The 14,747-nt window shown below is 43.8% G+C and overlaps 1 protein-coding gene and 1 long non-coding RNA gene across 3 annotated transcripts in view; one reads left to right on the top strand and one right to left on the bottom strand.

The window, feature by feature from the left end:
- Hdac8 (histone deacetylase 8) overlaps positions 1-14,747 on the top strand; it is a 239,057-nt gene that overhangs the window by 211,776 nt on the left and 12,534 nt on the right. For both annotated transcript variants that reach the window (XM_027431796.2, XM_027431795.2), the window contains one exon: positions 5,122-5,227. In XM_027431796.2, coding sequence (XP_027287597.1) covers positions 5,122-5,227 — 106 coding nt within the window. The remainder of the gene's footprint in view (positions 1-5,121; positions 5,228-14,747) is intronic.
- Positions 1-14,747, bottom strand: part of LOC113837516 — a 118,211-nt gene that overhangs the window by 61,206 nt on the left and 42,258 nt on the right. Inside the window, exon 3 of the long non-coding RNA XR_003488143.2 lies at positions 9,664-9,713. This is a non-coding gene — a long non-coding RNA (uncharacterized LOC113837516). The remainder of the gene's footprint in view (positions 1-9,663; positions 9,714-14,747) is intronic.

Genomic DNA, 14,747 nt, shown 5'->3' on the forward strand with positions numbered 1-14,747 from the left:
TAAAATCTTTAAACTCTCTGAGAGATTTCAACTTGTTGCCAGATCTGTTTCCACTCCCTCTGCCCACCCAATGATTTTTTTTCCTTGACTATCTTCTCCCCTTTGTCAAAGGCCTTCCACCCTGCTGGCCAAGGCAATCTTATCTACTTCCTTAGCTTTGTTGTCACTGTTAATTCCCAAATCTGTAACACATGTGGTGTCAGAGGTCTATCCTCCCCTTCCACTGGGCCCACTCTCTCACATAGACCACTGTCACTGGGACCCTGACCCTGCATGTGCCCCCACTAGAACCACCCCTCAGACCCCCAAACCTCCTTCTGGGTCCACACGCTGACTCCTCTTACTGTCCCTCCCTTGAGACCAGAAATCTTTCACTCTCCTCTTTTCCTTATTCCACACATCCAAGTTACGGTTTCATCCTGTTGATACTATCTTTGAAATTTTTCCTTTTCCATTCCTCCCACAAGTGTCCCTGTCCCAGCTCTCCGAGCAACCCTCAGGGCTGTAGCACCAGCTTCAGCCTGGTGACCCTACTCACATTCATTCCTTAAATTCCACCGGTCTCCACATGGGAGCCAGTGAGCCCTCTCATAATCACAGTTAGCCCATTCACTTCTTGTATCTCCTCCAAGCTACTACTCATTATCCCACAAGTATTTATTTACCACCTATGAAGTGCAAGTATTGTTTTGAGGACTGGCAATATAGCAGAGAACGCAACAGTGTTCTGCCTTCATGGAGCTACTAGTCTGAGGTAAAGGCATGGCTTGGCAGGGCATACCACGAAACTCTTGCTTGCCTCCTGGTCTGCTGGCTTACAGATAATTATACCTTATTTGCTGTTCTTTTGCTTCAGGCTCCCTGCCTTTGCCTGGGGTCTGCTGGGACTATCTCTTCCCCACCTCTGTCCTCCTTGGCCAGATCCCCCACATTCAGTTCATCTGGTATACTTTACAGAGGTGATCTCCAGGATAATCCAGTCCCAAACCTTAGCTCTGTGCATACTATCTTGCTTCAGAACTCATCTTAAAATGGAAACAACGACACATACCATATAGGTTAGTTGTGAAAATTAAGTTCAGTCTATAAAAATGCTTAGATACTTTAGGTACATGACAAATGGTAAGACTATAATAAACATTAACTGTCATTACTTTTATTTTAGCTTTGTTATGGTACCACTCATCTCGGTGTTTTAAGCATACCTTATTGTCTTTGTATCCTAGTGACTAACCTAACTCAGGACATGGTAGGGAGTTACTAAGTAAGTGTTGAGGGAAAGATAGAAAGATCAGCTGATTTGGGTCTGTGGCTTGGGTTTCCTGTGACAAGCAGGATTGTGGAGGAATAACAACCTCAAAGGCTCCCACTGCTATCTTTTTTTTTTTTTTACCAAGTATCTAATTGTGTACTGTTCTCATTGTGTGCACAAGAGCTGCAAAGGATTGAGCAAGAATGGAGAATTAAGTTGGGTTGAACTGAACTGGAGACCAACTATTTACATTCCTTTATTCATTGACTCGTGGGGTCAAGACTTAGACCCTGCAATGACTACCCTAAAGCAGCCATTACCTTCAACCCCCCAGCCCTTTGCCCCACTGCATACCTCCCATTTGCCCTGGCTCCACACTACCATGTTCCCCTCAAAAATGTTTCAACTGAAGCCTAGGAAGCAAAAGGGGTGCTCCAGGAAAAGGGGAAGGGGTGGAGAGGGGTTAGCACCTCCCTTCTTCCTTTGCTGAGATCAAAGCCAGTGTGTTCCCTTGAAGGTCGGCTAGCCCCTTTCATCTCCTGCCCCACCTGCCTGGATGGGACTACAGTGTGCCCATTTCCTTTTCTCCTGGAGCTGGAGGGCAGTTCCAGGGTGGAGCCATGAGCTATTTCTAGTGCTAGCCAAATCCCTCCACCTCAACATCTTCTTTGCGTACCATGATCATGTTTCTCTTCCCCCTCAACAATCAGTAACTAGTCGCAAGAAACTGAGAAGTCAGTTTCTCTGCTGGCTCTAGGCTAACCCAATGGCCGAAGCAAGTGGGGAGGCCAGAAGGCTTGGTCTGGAAGAAGGAACAGGCTCTTCTTTCTACATCTCAGCCCTGAGCACTTTGCCCCGCATTCCTCAGAGAATAGAGGGGACATGGTTAAGCAAGGGCCTCTTGCCCCCAGGAGAGAAGAATTAACATTTATCAGAGCTCTACTATATCCCAGGCTCCAAGTAAGGGACTTTGATAGATACTATCTCCTAACAGCCCAAACAGATCAGCATTCATCATCCCTGGGGTGGAAATGACGAAACAGAGATTAACAAGCTTACCCCAGGCACACAGCTAAATCCAGGTGCCAAATTCCAGCTGTCCCTGACCCCAACACCAGTGCTCTTTCCACCCTGTCACGTTGCCTCCAAAGCCCAGGGAAGCTGTTTGTGCTAAGGTGATTCTGAATTATTCCACACAATTAACCAGACAGCTAGCTAAACCTTTGGCAAATTAAATTAATTCAACATACATTTAAGCAAAAACTGGGGTGACTTGAGTTTGACTCTGTGGGCTATGCAAAGAGAATATGACAGAGTTTGTAGTCTAGCAGAGAGGATATAACAAGTGAAAACGTAGAACACAGGAACAGGGACTTTAAATACAGCCTATCGTTTCACTTGGCCTCACCCAAGCAAAGCCTCCAAGACTGGAAGAAGCCAGCTGCCATGCATAACTGGCTTCCAACACAGGGACTTTCTTAAACCATCTGAGTCCCCCCAGGCCAAGAATAGTGCAACTTAGCAGGACCTGAGAAAAAGCTCATTTGAATGGCAAAGGTAGAGAGAAGTTTGGGAACCCAGTCTTGGCTGTTACCTGTAGTCAGTCTGCTTCAGCAGAGAATGGGTTTTTTGGTGACTTTGTCCAATGTGTGGCTCAATCAGTTAAAGCCAGGTGCAAATGAAGCCAGGATAAGAGGCTTAATCCTAGTAGAGCTGTTTTGTCACATGGCAGGCAGTTCTGGCCCCAGATGACCAAGTGGTTAGCAGCCCTGTGTTCTTTGCCAAAGGGGAGTAAAGTAGGAAAGTGTGGGCAATCACATAGTAGGCGTTCAAGTGAGAACGTGCTGTTCCAAACCCTTGGCTCCAGACAAACAGCTTACAGCATTCCTTGCTGACCAAGGGTCTGTAGTATCATGGTAGCTTTGCACGTGGAGACAGCAGTAACTCCTTTTATATCTCGGCTAGGCACCCTGCCTCATATTTTTTTAGTACTGTGATGCCAAGAGTGTGGGTCTCCCCCAAAGAGCTGCTTTGATGCAGCTGCCTGTATTCTGTGACTCTAAGCCTGTCTTTCCATTCCCATGAGATGAGCACATCATTTGACACTTCTCAGGAGAAGAGGCCACCACACCTGTTTGAAACCTTCTCTTCTACAACTTGAACTGAGGGGCCCTCCTTGGCTAAAAATAAATGCTTCTCAAGTTTCTTAAGCCATAGTCAGGGGGTGGTTTCTGGATGCCCCCCAACCCTAGGTAACCCTGTTTTTCTGTTTCATACAGGGATTTGATAGAGACAATCTGTACTCAAGGTAGCTCCCATCTCCATAATTTAGGGTGTCAGGAATCGTAGAGAAACACAGAGTAATACTCTGGCGAGGACTAAGTGCCTGTCCCTTTCTGGGTCAATTCACATGCATGGCATGAGAAGCACTGGCACAATCTTGGGAATTTTCCTTTAAATTAAACGTGTAAGATATTCTTTCATGGTATGCAAAAGCTATCTCCCCATGAAATTAATCTCATGGATTCCACAAAGACATGTTAGAATCTCGAGATTGTTCCACAACATCTCCCACGGTGCCAGATGTACATCCAGACTCCTAACAAGGATAATGTAATGACAGTAGTAATAACTTTGGGTTCTTTGAGTGGCATCAAAGTCATGGCATAGCAAGATCCCTGTTTTCATGCCTGCTATACTGTTTGAGGTTTTGTTTTATTTTGTTTTCAGGGAATTTGGATTCCCTGGTTTACTTACAACCTAACAATGTCACTATTGAAACACATCGTGTTAAGGACCATATGCTCTCTCTCCAGAGAGTGCACACAAATACTATTTCTGGTTTTTTTTTTTAAAAAAAAAAAAAACAGAAATCGTAGCTTTGCATATTTCCCATTCAAAGACTGATCCCATTTGAATGATTCACTTTGTCACAGAGTGTTTTTCCCCAAGTGGGCCCTAACAGAAGCTAAAGCAGATATCTTGACTTACCAAAGGACACAAGGGGTCATCTAGTGAGCTAGAAATAGAATTCGCAAGCCTTTATTTTGATTCCTTGAATCTAAAAACATAAATTTCACTACAGAGAAAGGAAAACTTACGTTGAGTCTTGGTAGACTCATTTGCCATTCCTGGAGCAGGGAATCCAAGGCAACAGGAGCTAATGGGCTGTGAGACCAAGAGATTAATAAAACCCGGGGACTGCCTGCCTTGAGAGCCCCTGTCCAGTGGAGAGAAGAGAGGGTAGTCACTGCTGAAAGTATCTATCCAGTGCTTATGAATACCTAGAGGACCCTTCATGCAGCTGGCACTGTGACCTGCACATGACATGCTAGCAAGCACTGTCTGTCTGAATGGGGGCCGTAAGAGAGGCACCGGCAGAATGCTGTGGAGACTGGCAGAGAACGAAGGACAGCTTTGTGAAGGAGGTGACATTTGAGCTGTGCCTGAAAGATGGGGAGGTTTTTCCACAGGCAGCATGGATTGGGGGTGCCGGAAAGCAATGAGTTCTAAGTAAGAACAAAGCCTGGAGATAGCTCAGTGGGCTAGCATGCTACAGTAGAGGGAGCATGAAGAGCTATGGTCAGAGCAAAAAAAAAAAAAAAAAAAAAAGATGAAACCCAAGCAGAGAGACCCTTGACATCAAGCTCCCAAATTTCACAGTGGCTGTCACTGAAGGTCTGAATGAGTGAGCATAGTGATGCCACCAGGGCAGAGCTTCCTGCCACATCATGCCCCTCTGCCCTTGGAGGTTGCTCTGGTCTTGTCAGGAATGGTGAGTTTCTTTTGATTGTCCTGTTTGTATGTGGTTTGGTTTGGAAGTTTTATATGGTTTTGTTTGTTTTTTGGCCTTTCTCTTTTCCTTACAGTTTTTCACAGCATATGGTCCTGATTATGTGCTGGAAATCACGCCAAGCTGCCGGCCAGACCGCAATGAGCCCCACCGAATCCAGCAAATCCTCAACTACATCAAAGGTGAGCGCCACCCTCCAGTCCTGCCCTCCTTATTCCACCCAGTGTGTGGTGGCCTGCTGCTGGGGGCTTCCTCAAATACCATTTGTCTTTTGGCAGCTAATCATTCCACTGACTTGGAAGGGAAACCTCTTTTTGGCCTGACATCTTGTAGCCAGAATTCTATACAAGCCACTCTGGTTGAGGTTGTCACTTGGCTGGCTAATGTCACCTTCAGAAGAACAAAAGGTTCAGCTTTAAGGCACTTCCAGGGTAAAATCAGTTCTACAATATTCAGAGAGCCTTTTTCTTTGAAAAGGCCAACAGTAAAATCATCTTTAAGAGCTAGGACGTGTGGCTCAGTGGTAGAGAGCATTTGCCTACCACTCCATCTCCACCACTGTGAAAAAGCAAAGCAAAACAAAAAACCTTTTTAAGTTTAGGGAAGTTCAAGTGAATTTAGACTTGAGGGGCTAGGATAGGGAAGTGATTTCTTCCCCCAGACATTCTCTTGCAGCATGGTCTAAAAGAGCATTGCAAGTCTATGGAAGTCCATTGAGTAATCAGGGATTTTGATGTTCTTGAAGGGGGCTCCAGCATTACTATTAAAACCCAGGAGTAGAGCTACTGACCTCTACCCCACCACCAAGTTATTCCATCCCCAGGATAGAGAGGAATGGCAGTCATGGCTATACAGTCCACTAGCTCTTTGGGGGTTCCTTCCCTCAGCTTTCCATTAGAGCTCCCCTCACAGCCTCCCGGTTGCTTAAAAGTCGCTTCTCATCTATCATTTGTTTTATTTAAGTATTTAGAGCAATCATTTTCCTGTTAACAGGGAGAGAGAGAGAGGAGAGAGAGAGAGAGAGAGAGAGAGAGAGAGAGAGAGAGAGAGAGAGAGAGAGAGAGAGAGAGAGTGTGTGTTTGGACCCTACTTGCAGACTTAAGAAGCCAAAAGATATCATATTGCCTGTCCCAAACAGTGAAATTCTCTTGTTTATTCATGAAATCACAAAATGGTGCCAGATCTCCCACTTTTGACTCCTCCCTGGAGTGTAATCCTGTCTGAAAAGAGGCCTGCTCAAGGCTGTGGTTTGCCTAAGGGAATGTGCTACTCTGAGGGTCTTCGCACAGTGCACTCGATGACAACACAAAGCCTGTGGTAAGGACTATATTTCCTGGGCTCCTTTGACCTGAGAATATTTTCTATGCTAGTTACACTCACAGCTCATTGCCTCTTGTAAGGTCCTGTAACCCAACCTTCTTCTGCCTCTAATGTTTCAAATCACCTTCCTCTGATCTCCCAAGGACTACCAACTCTACAAGTCCTCGCTTTCTATCAAATCTTCCTCCCTTTTGCAGTCTTTAAGACCTCTAAATTCCTTCTGTTGCTGGCTCTTCTCACTGTGCCACAATCTGGATGGAGATTGGAGATCTGCACCTTTATCCTGGCTCCTTTCTGGTCCAGAAAACAGTTCCCGTTTCCCTTGAGATCGAATCTAGACCAGTTTTTCTTGTCATTCTTTCTCCTACCTTACCATTTTCCCATCCAGGCTGTGAATTCTGGGGGCACCAGATAAAGGACTAAAAACAGAAAGCACACACACACCTCTACAGTGTCTGCTCCTATCTCGTGTGTGGGTCTGCCCTTGCCTCCCTACACACATTCCCAGGCACGTCACTCCAGACAGTGGTGACATTTGCTGGTGGGGGAATGAAATGGCAAAAAAGAGAAGGTGTGAGAAAGGTAATGCAAAGGGAAATGAGCTAGAAAAGAAATTTGAGTGAACAGTAAGTGAGGGTGACTCAAGATAAGAAGTGATGCTGAGGGTTAGTTAAAACAAAAATAATATAATACACCCCAGAGGACATGGAAGTCAAGTTTTTGAAGTATATTAGCAGAAAAAAAAGCAGTATTGGGATAGTAACACAATGGATTTCAGCAGGGAGAAAACATCTGATCCAGGAAGGGACTGTGTGCAAGCAAACTGACATGTGGCTTTACAGCATTTGGTCTAAAAGAAAATTAGAGACAGTAGTTGACACAGAGTTCAGTATGAGTCACCGGGTCAAGGTGGCCTCCAGAGATGCTAATGCAGTACCGACCTCACTTTAAAAGGGCTCTAGACAAATAGGAACGTGTTGCAGGAGGTCAGCCAGTCTGGGGAAGCACTGGAGCCCAAGCTCCAAGATGTCTGCTTAGAGGAGCTGGGGCTTTCTGGAGAAGAGAAAACTCAGGGGACAGGAGCCCTGCTTCATTTCTCTGTGAGGCTACCACAGAGCAGGACAGGGTCTATCTGACTGTGGGGTACAGGAGTGGACTCATGGATGGCTGTCATAAAAGGACTGATTTTTCCTTCAGTAGTAAAACGAGTTTATAACAATTAGACCTGTCCAAAGTGGAACAGACAGGTGGCCAGAAGATAATGAGAACTGTAATTAGAGATGGAGGGAGGGGAGGAGAGGATCATTTAGCTAGAAGGGCTCCTGCCTTGGGAAAGGATTGCTTCCAGTGCTAAGATCTAGAACACGCTATCCTGTAATAAGAGCATAGAGAGAATGAATAGGATCTAGTGAGGGCTTAGGTTGGCTGATGAGTCACCTTTGGGGTTGGGAGGGAATGCTGAGTGTAGGAAAGAAGTGACATGGAGAAAAAGAGGAGGGACGTCAGTAAGAAGGGGTGGGCAGTAAGGACAGTGAATATAGAATACTAGAAATGTTCAGATTTTTCCATTCGCTGTCCCTTTTACAAAGTCTTTGTGTCCCTAGCCATGCAAATTAACAAAGCACATGAGTCCAGAACTGAAAAGAAAACTCAGCTCAACCTAGAAGAATTGAGGCTAGAAAGAAGTCGAAATGCTATTCAAAGTGGCCAAGCTAACCTGCTGTACTGATACTGTGCCCCTCAGCCTAGTGACGCAGGCTGCCATCAGATAGTGTGTTGCCATGACAATGGTCAGTGTGGAAAGGCTTTTGAGTTTTCTGTATTCTGAAAGATTCCCTTAACCTGTTTTCAAGACTGTCATTTGTTCTCACATATAAAAACCTACATGAAGCTGGCTAATCCTCCCCTATCCCATTAAAAACCAAGAGCAGGGTGCGGGTCACAGGTTGTTTAGGGAAACTGAGACAGCATGGAGTAGACTGATTCGGCCCCTGTGCAAGGGAGTTTATCCCAGCATGTCTATCTAGTCAAATTGGTTCAGCCTTGGGTTATTTTTTGTTTGTTTGTTTGGTTTGGTTTGGTTTTTTCTGTTTTCTCACTACATCCCTTAGAAACATAAATAATGAGATTTTAACCTATTGAAAATCGAACCCCAGAAGATTCCTCTTACAGAGTTGTGTACGTTCCACATGCCACAGGAAAACTAAAGGCAGAGGCAAGTATGAATTGCACCTAGCCCATCTTTTCTTCCCATCGGTTTTAACGAATGAAAGAAAAAAAAGACAAAAATAAAAACACAGGGAGGCAATTTAAGCTACTTACTTTAGACACAGACAAGGTCTGTTTTCTGGTCCTCCTTGTGCCAGTGAACTATCCTAAAGGTACATTTCATTGCTCGCAAGAAAACCACATTAGAGAATTCATGGCCGAACACAGTTCATGACTGCTAGTGCGAAATCATCCTTGCCCCATCTCCACATGCTTGGAGTTGTTTGCCTTTCCTCTGGTTAACATACTCCAGAGGAATTAGCTCATAGTGAACCTTCCAGAGTTGGAACAGTGCTGATGTGATCAATCCCCAGAGGGGCCCAGCTAGCTCTGTATGGGGAAATGGGGTAGAGGTAGGTTTGCTGCGCTGTAGTACCAATGGCATTTGAAGCAAGTAGGGGCCACCTGGGGCTCTAAGCTTCGTGTTTCAGCCAGATTCAACCCTCTGCAAAGAGGGGAGGGTGCTCTGTGCACTTGTAAGTGGTAGAATTCAAACTGGAGGTTTCAACACATGCTTAGGGTTCTCAGAACTTGTCCTGGGATCCAGAAAAAAAAAATGAGTGGGATGAAGAAAAAAGGAGGAAGAAGGGGAGAGGAGGAATGTATAAGAGGGAAGAGCAAGGCCTTGGTACACCTGCCCTTTCCCGTCCTTGCTGAAGAAAGCTGACAAGGCAGCAGCCTCTACAGGGCAGGCTGGGGAGGAACCAACAGACTGGTGTAAATGTGAGGAGAGACGGCACAGGTGAAATAATAAGACAATGGCTATGTCTCTTCTAGGTGACAGAGAAAGTAAGTGGCTTAGACAAAGTCCCCTTCCTTCATTCAGCAAGTTCTTCCTACCCACTTACAGTGGGAGTCACACTATGCTATGAGGGCTAGGGCTGACATTTGAACCTGGCTCTGTCTCAGTGGGAACTTAGGAGTCAGTCTCTGGCCTTTTTGATTCCCCTGTCAAATCTACTCACCATTCCCATGTGCTTTATCCGATGGCCCCACCCCCAGTAAACCCTCCTTACCCCACACTGCTCACCCTGCTCCTTCCATGTAGCTGATCCAAAGCACCCGAAATCTCGTGTCTCCCTGAAAACAAGAGGAAAATGTCCGTGAGCAACCCCTAAAGTCCTGGCCCCGGAGCCATGCCTCATAGTGCTCCCCAGGCCTCCTCCCACACCATGCTTCCATCAGCCCCGGGAAGCTGAAATCTGGAGTTTGGAACTCCATTCTGAGCTAGATAGAGAAGGGGGGGGATAGAAAGAGCTAGTTCCTCATCTCCTGCCACCTCCAGTGTGCTATGACCACCAGCTCTAGTCTGCTATTTACAGTTTCACAGCCCCATGCTGAGACCCTTTGCACATCTGCTGCTAATATTCTTGGGAGAACTATTGTGTGGGGGATGGAGAAAAATGCACCCCTACTGCAGTTTGAAGGCTGAAGGTAGTATTCTTCTATGGGTTAGCAATGAGGTTCAGACTTCAAGGACTGCTGGAGCCCTAAGCCCAAAGCAGTTGTGCTCTGCCTGAAGAGACACTACCCCATGGAAACGAGGCTTCCCCACACACCCTTTCTTGTTGTCTAAGAAGCATGAAGAGGGCTTGGGAGGCACAGCTGACCCCAAGGACAGACTGACCAGTTGCTTTCCAGTTTCTTGGAAGGACTTTGGAACAGGATTGTGGTGGAAATCCTGAGCCGGTTTGCAGGGCTTTGAGTAAAGATCTCTGAGACGTCTAAACCTTATCTCCCCTTCCTGTTCCCTGCCCTGTGTGTACCCCTCCCCCACCCCCCACTGTTCTCCAGAAACTGGCCACCTGCTTGCACTTTCCCACTGAGCAGACTCCTAGCCTTACTTCACTAAAGAATTTAAGAAATGGAAAGGTTTGTTGTGGATTTTGTTGCAAAACAAGTTACAAAAATGCCATGCTAAAATTTTCAAATTCCAAGAAAAAGGAGGCTATTCCCCAAAGTTACAATAAAGTAGCAGCTTAAATTTAATATGCCATGAAATCTTCATTTGCAGATTAGTTAGGAAAACTGGAAATTTCTACCTAAAACCATCAAGGAAGAACTAACTACAAGTGTGCCACACTCTCATGGTGCTGGGTACTTCACATATACTATCTCATGTATGTCCTTATAGGGTAGAAGACTGGTAACCACCAGCACAGTATACCACACTTGTGATTACGTAACACAGAGGAGTTAACTCCAGATTTGATCCAGGCCTGATGGCTGGCCTCCACTTTGCTAGCAGTGCCTTGTTGTGCCTACTAATCATTTCCCACCTGCTTTTTCCCATCGCTGTTTGTAATCCCTTCCTACCCTTCATGGGCTCCCAAAATGCATTCTGAACCAGTTAAATTTTAAAGCTCACTTTAAAGCTCAACTCAATCAAGTTATTTTTGAACCTCCCGAGTATTTGGTGTCATGAGCTCTTGGAGTGGCTGAAGAAGACATGATCTCTGCTTCCAGTGAATAATTGAGAAATCTGGATGAAAGCACAAAACTGAACCCCCTTGGATAAATGAGGCGATTGTGGGGCTGGCACTGCGTAGAAGCAGCTGGAGGACTTGACTAGAGCAGAGTCTAGATGTGGATGGTCTGCAAGGGAATCTCAGAACCATGATAGCAGAGCTGACTAGACCAAATTTCAGGTTAAATAGTCTAGATCACATACAAAAAAGTGGAGGCTGTTCTAGGTTCTGGAATTGGAATATAACATGATAATAGTGATGTTTGAAATGGATCATGATGGTGTAATTTAAAGGTGAACACCTGTATGGACCCTGAGAAGGGCTATGTAAAGAATGTTACCAGCCCTTGGATGTAGGTCATTTATAGAGAAAGGATCAAGAATAAGGGAAGAAGGAAGATGGCTCTGCGATTTCCTAAGTAGACACAACTAGAACTTGGAAGCTGCCAGTGGAAGGGGCCTACACACACCCCTGCTTAAAATACCTTACTCTGTTCATAACATGTTCTGTTTCGATATACTGAATTTGAAGCAGAATATTAATTCCTTCTAGTATTTTTATGTGGAAAAAATTTGTTGCAGTCAACTACAAAGAAAATTTTTGGAAATAACTAGGTGAGGCAAGTATTATATATTAATTTAAAAAATCACAAAATAATTTAATGCCACAGAGTCTCAATTTTACAAATATATGTAATGAATGTGTGAGTATGTGGCTATGTACAGGAAAACATGCAAAAGAAATGATGGCAGTAGTTATCTCCAGTGATAACTTTTTTGAGAAAGCATTTCACTGTGTAGCCCAGGCCAACCTCAAACTCATGATCCTCCTGCCACAGCCTCCTACCTGTGCTGGGATTACAGTCAAGTACCACAGTGTCCACCTACCTTCATCTTCAGTGATATATTGCCAAAGTACTTTAACAGTAGTTACCAAGGATTACAATTATGTGTAATTTTTCTTTCCTCTTTATTCTTTTTCTGTATCTTTCAAAGTTTCTATCATGAATATATATTGTTTCACAGTCAGAAAAAAAATAGCATGTTTTTTGTTTAAAGAAAAAGACCGTGAGAAAAGAAGGGAGGTAGCTCAGTAGCAGAGCAGTTCCACAGCCTGTCCAAAAAGTCAACAAAAATTTCAATCCTTAGTTTTAGATCTTATTTTCTAATTCCAGATTATAAAATATGGCTACCACCCTACATTTTAAAAATGGGCTAGGGGGTGAGTATTTTAAATGTTTTGGGTGCCATTTTCTCTAGGTACCTCTAGGAATTCTAGGGTGCTCCATTTATCTTGAAAACAAAATCATCCTTTGTCTTACAGTGTAAAGCTTCTTTTGTCCTGCAAAAGGGTAGAAAATCCAAATGTTTCCTTTTCCAAAATGCCCATACCTTCTAAAACAGCTATTCCTGTCTCTCTGGGTTTTATCTTCTGTTCCACTGATCTATGAGTCTTTTCCTCCATGGTCATGTGTACCATAGTTATATAATAAGTCCTAGAATCAGGAAGAATGGTTCCTCAGAGTTTCTTCTTTTCAAAATCATTTTGGGCAAAGGCCACATGTTGTGGCTGAGGCAGGAGTGTTGATGATGCAGTGCTAGCATTTGCTACAAAGTGAGACCACATCTCAACAATGAAATTCATTAGGGTTGGTCAAATGTCTCAGTAGGTTGGTTCTTGCTACTGAGCCTGGTGACCTGAATTCATTCCTGTGACCCACATGTCTACCAAAAGGGATGACCGACTCCTACAAGTAATCCTGGCCTTCACACACACACACACACACACACACACACACACACACACACACACATATCATGCATGTGCACACTAGATAAATAAATGTAAACAAAAATTAAGCTAAAGCAGTTCTTTTACTTTTCCATGTGAACTTTAGAATAACCTTGTCTAATTCTATAAAGTAATTTTTGGTAAGATTTAGGAAGGACTAGCATTAAGCCTGTACTTCTTTTGAATATAATTGACATCTTTACTGTGCTGAGTCTTCCAACCTATAAATATAGCATGTCTCAACTTTTAGATTTAGATTTTCTTCCCCTTTTGTGAATTTGCAGTGCTGAAGATTGAACTTTATGCATGCTGTATACATGCTCGTGCAACCACTATATCACAGAGCTACAGCTTCAGCCAGTTCCACTCTTTTTAAATTTTGAGACAGAATATTTCTAGGTTGCCCAAGCAGGCCTTAGCTTCAATCCTCCTGCCTCAGGTTCCCACATACCTTGTATTACAGGTGTGAGCCACCATATGCAGCTATATTTTTATTTTCTTCATTAACATTTTGTAATATGTAAAAAAGTATCAATCTACTAAGATATAGCAACCCAAAATGTGTATGCTTCAAAAATAAGTGTCTTGAAGTACATGGAGAAAAACTAATATGGTTGTACAGGGAAATATAAGATCCATCACTAAGGGTGGGAAGATAGCCCAGCAGTAGAGTGCTTGCCTAACATGTGTAAAGTCTTGGTTCAACCCTCATTTCAGCAAAGAAAAAAAAACATGATTAGAGTTAGAAACTTCATCATCCCTTTCTCATCAACCAGTTTAGAAGACAGAAAAGAGCTAGGATATAGAAGAGCTCAACAGTGCTACCAATTAATAGGCTTTAACTGACATTTATAGGCTACTCCAAACAAGAACAGAATACACATATTTTTTAAGTACTAAAGGAACGTATACCAAGATAGGACCATGTGCTCAGCCGTAAAACTAATCTCAACCAGTTGAAAATAATTGAAAGTACATAGAATGTATTTTCTAACCATAATAGTATCAAAATAGAAATTATAAGTCTCCTGCAAAAGAAAACTCCAGGCCCACATACTTCACTGGATAATTCTAATTCTACTGAAATGAAAAATTAGCACCAATTCTATATTATCTTTTGCAGAAAATAGAAAAAAAATGTTTGTTGTTGCTGCTGTTGTTGTTTGTGCTTTTTGAGGCCAATGCTCTGTCTCCATCTGTGTGCATGTGTTTGTGAGAGAGAGACTGAAGGACTGAGACGTGTGTATGTGGCCATGTGTGTGAGTGCAGGCCACAGCACACATATGAAGGTCAGGGAACACATTATTTGAGACAGGGTCTCTGTTCATGGCTGCAATGCCAGGTTATCTGACCTTTGAATTTCCAGGGATCCTTTCTCTGCCTCCAACCTCACAGTAGGAGCCTTGGGATTATAGATGCATGCTATATAGATTCTGGGGATCCGAAATGGAGTTCTCAAGACTGTGGTAAGTACCTTACACGCTGAGCCTTCTATCCAGCCCAAGGACAGGTTTTACTATGTAGCCCTGGCTGTCCTAGAACTCTCTATGTAAACTAGATTGACCTAGAATTTGTGGTAGTCCTCTTGCCTCTTCCTCATGAGTGTTTACGTTACAGGCATATGCCACTGTATCTGCCTGCCTCAACTTAACAGGGGAAAATGTTAAAAAAAAATGAAGTTCTGCTATTTGATACTGAATGATGAAATGGACTGTTTTCCCTCAAAGCTCCAGAGCAAGGCAAGGATGTCTAATCTTCCCACTCTTATTCAAGATAGTACTGGAATTCCTAGCCAGTACAATAAGACAAGAAAAGGAAAGTTTAAAAAAAACATATAGATCAGAAAGGGAAAAAT

This window comes from Cricetulus griseus, chromosome X, assembly GCF_003668045.3.
Source record: "Cricetulus griseus strain 17A/GY chromosome X, alternate assembly CriGri-PICRH-1.0, whole genome shotgun sequence".
Taxonomy (NCBI): Eukaryota; Metazoa; Chordata; class Mammalia; order Rodentia; family Cricetidae; genus Cricetulus; species Cricetulus griseus.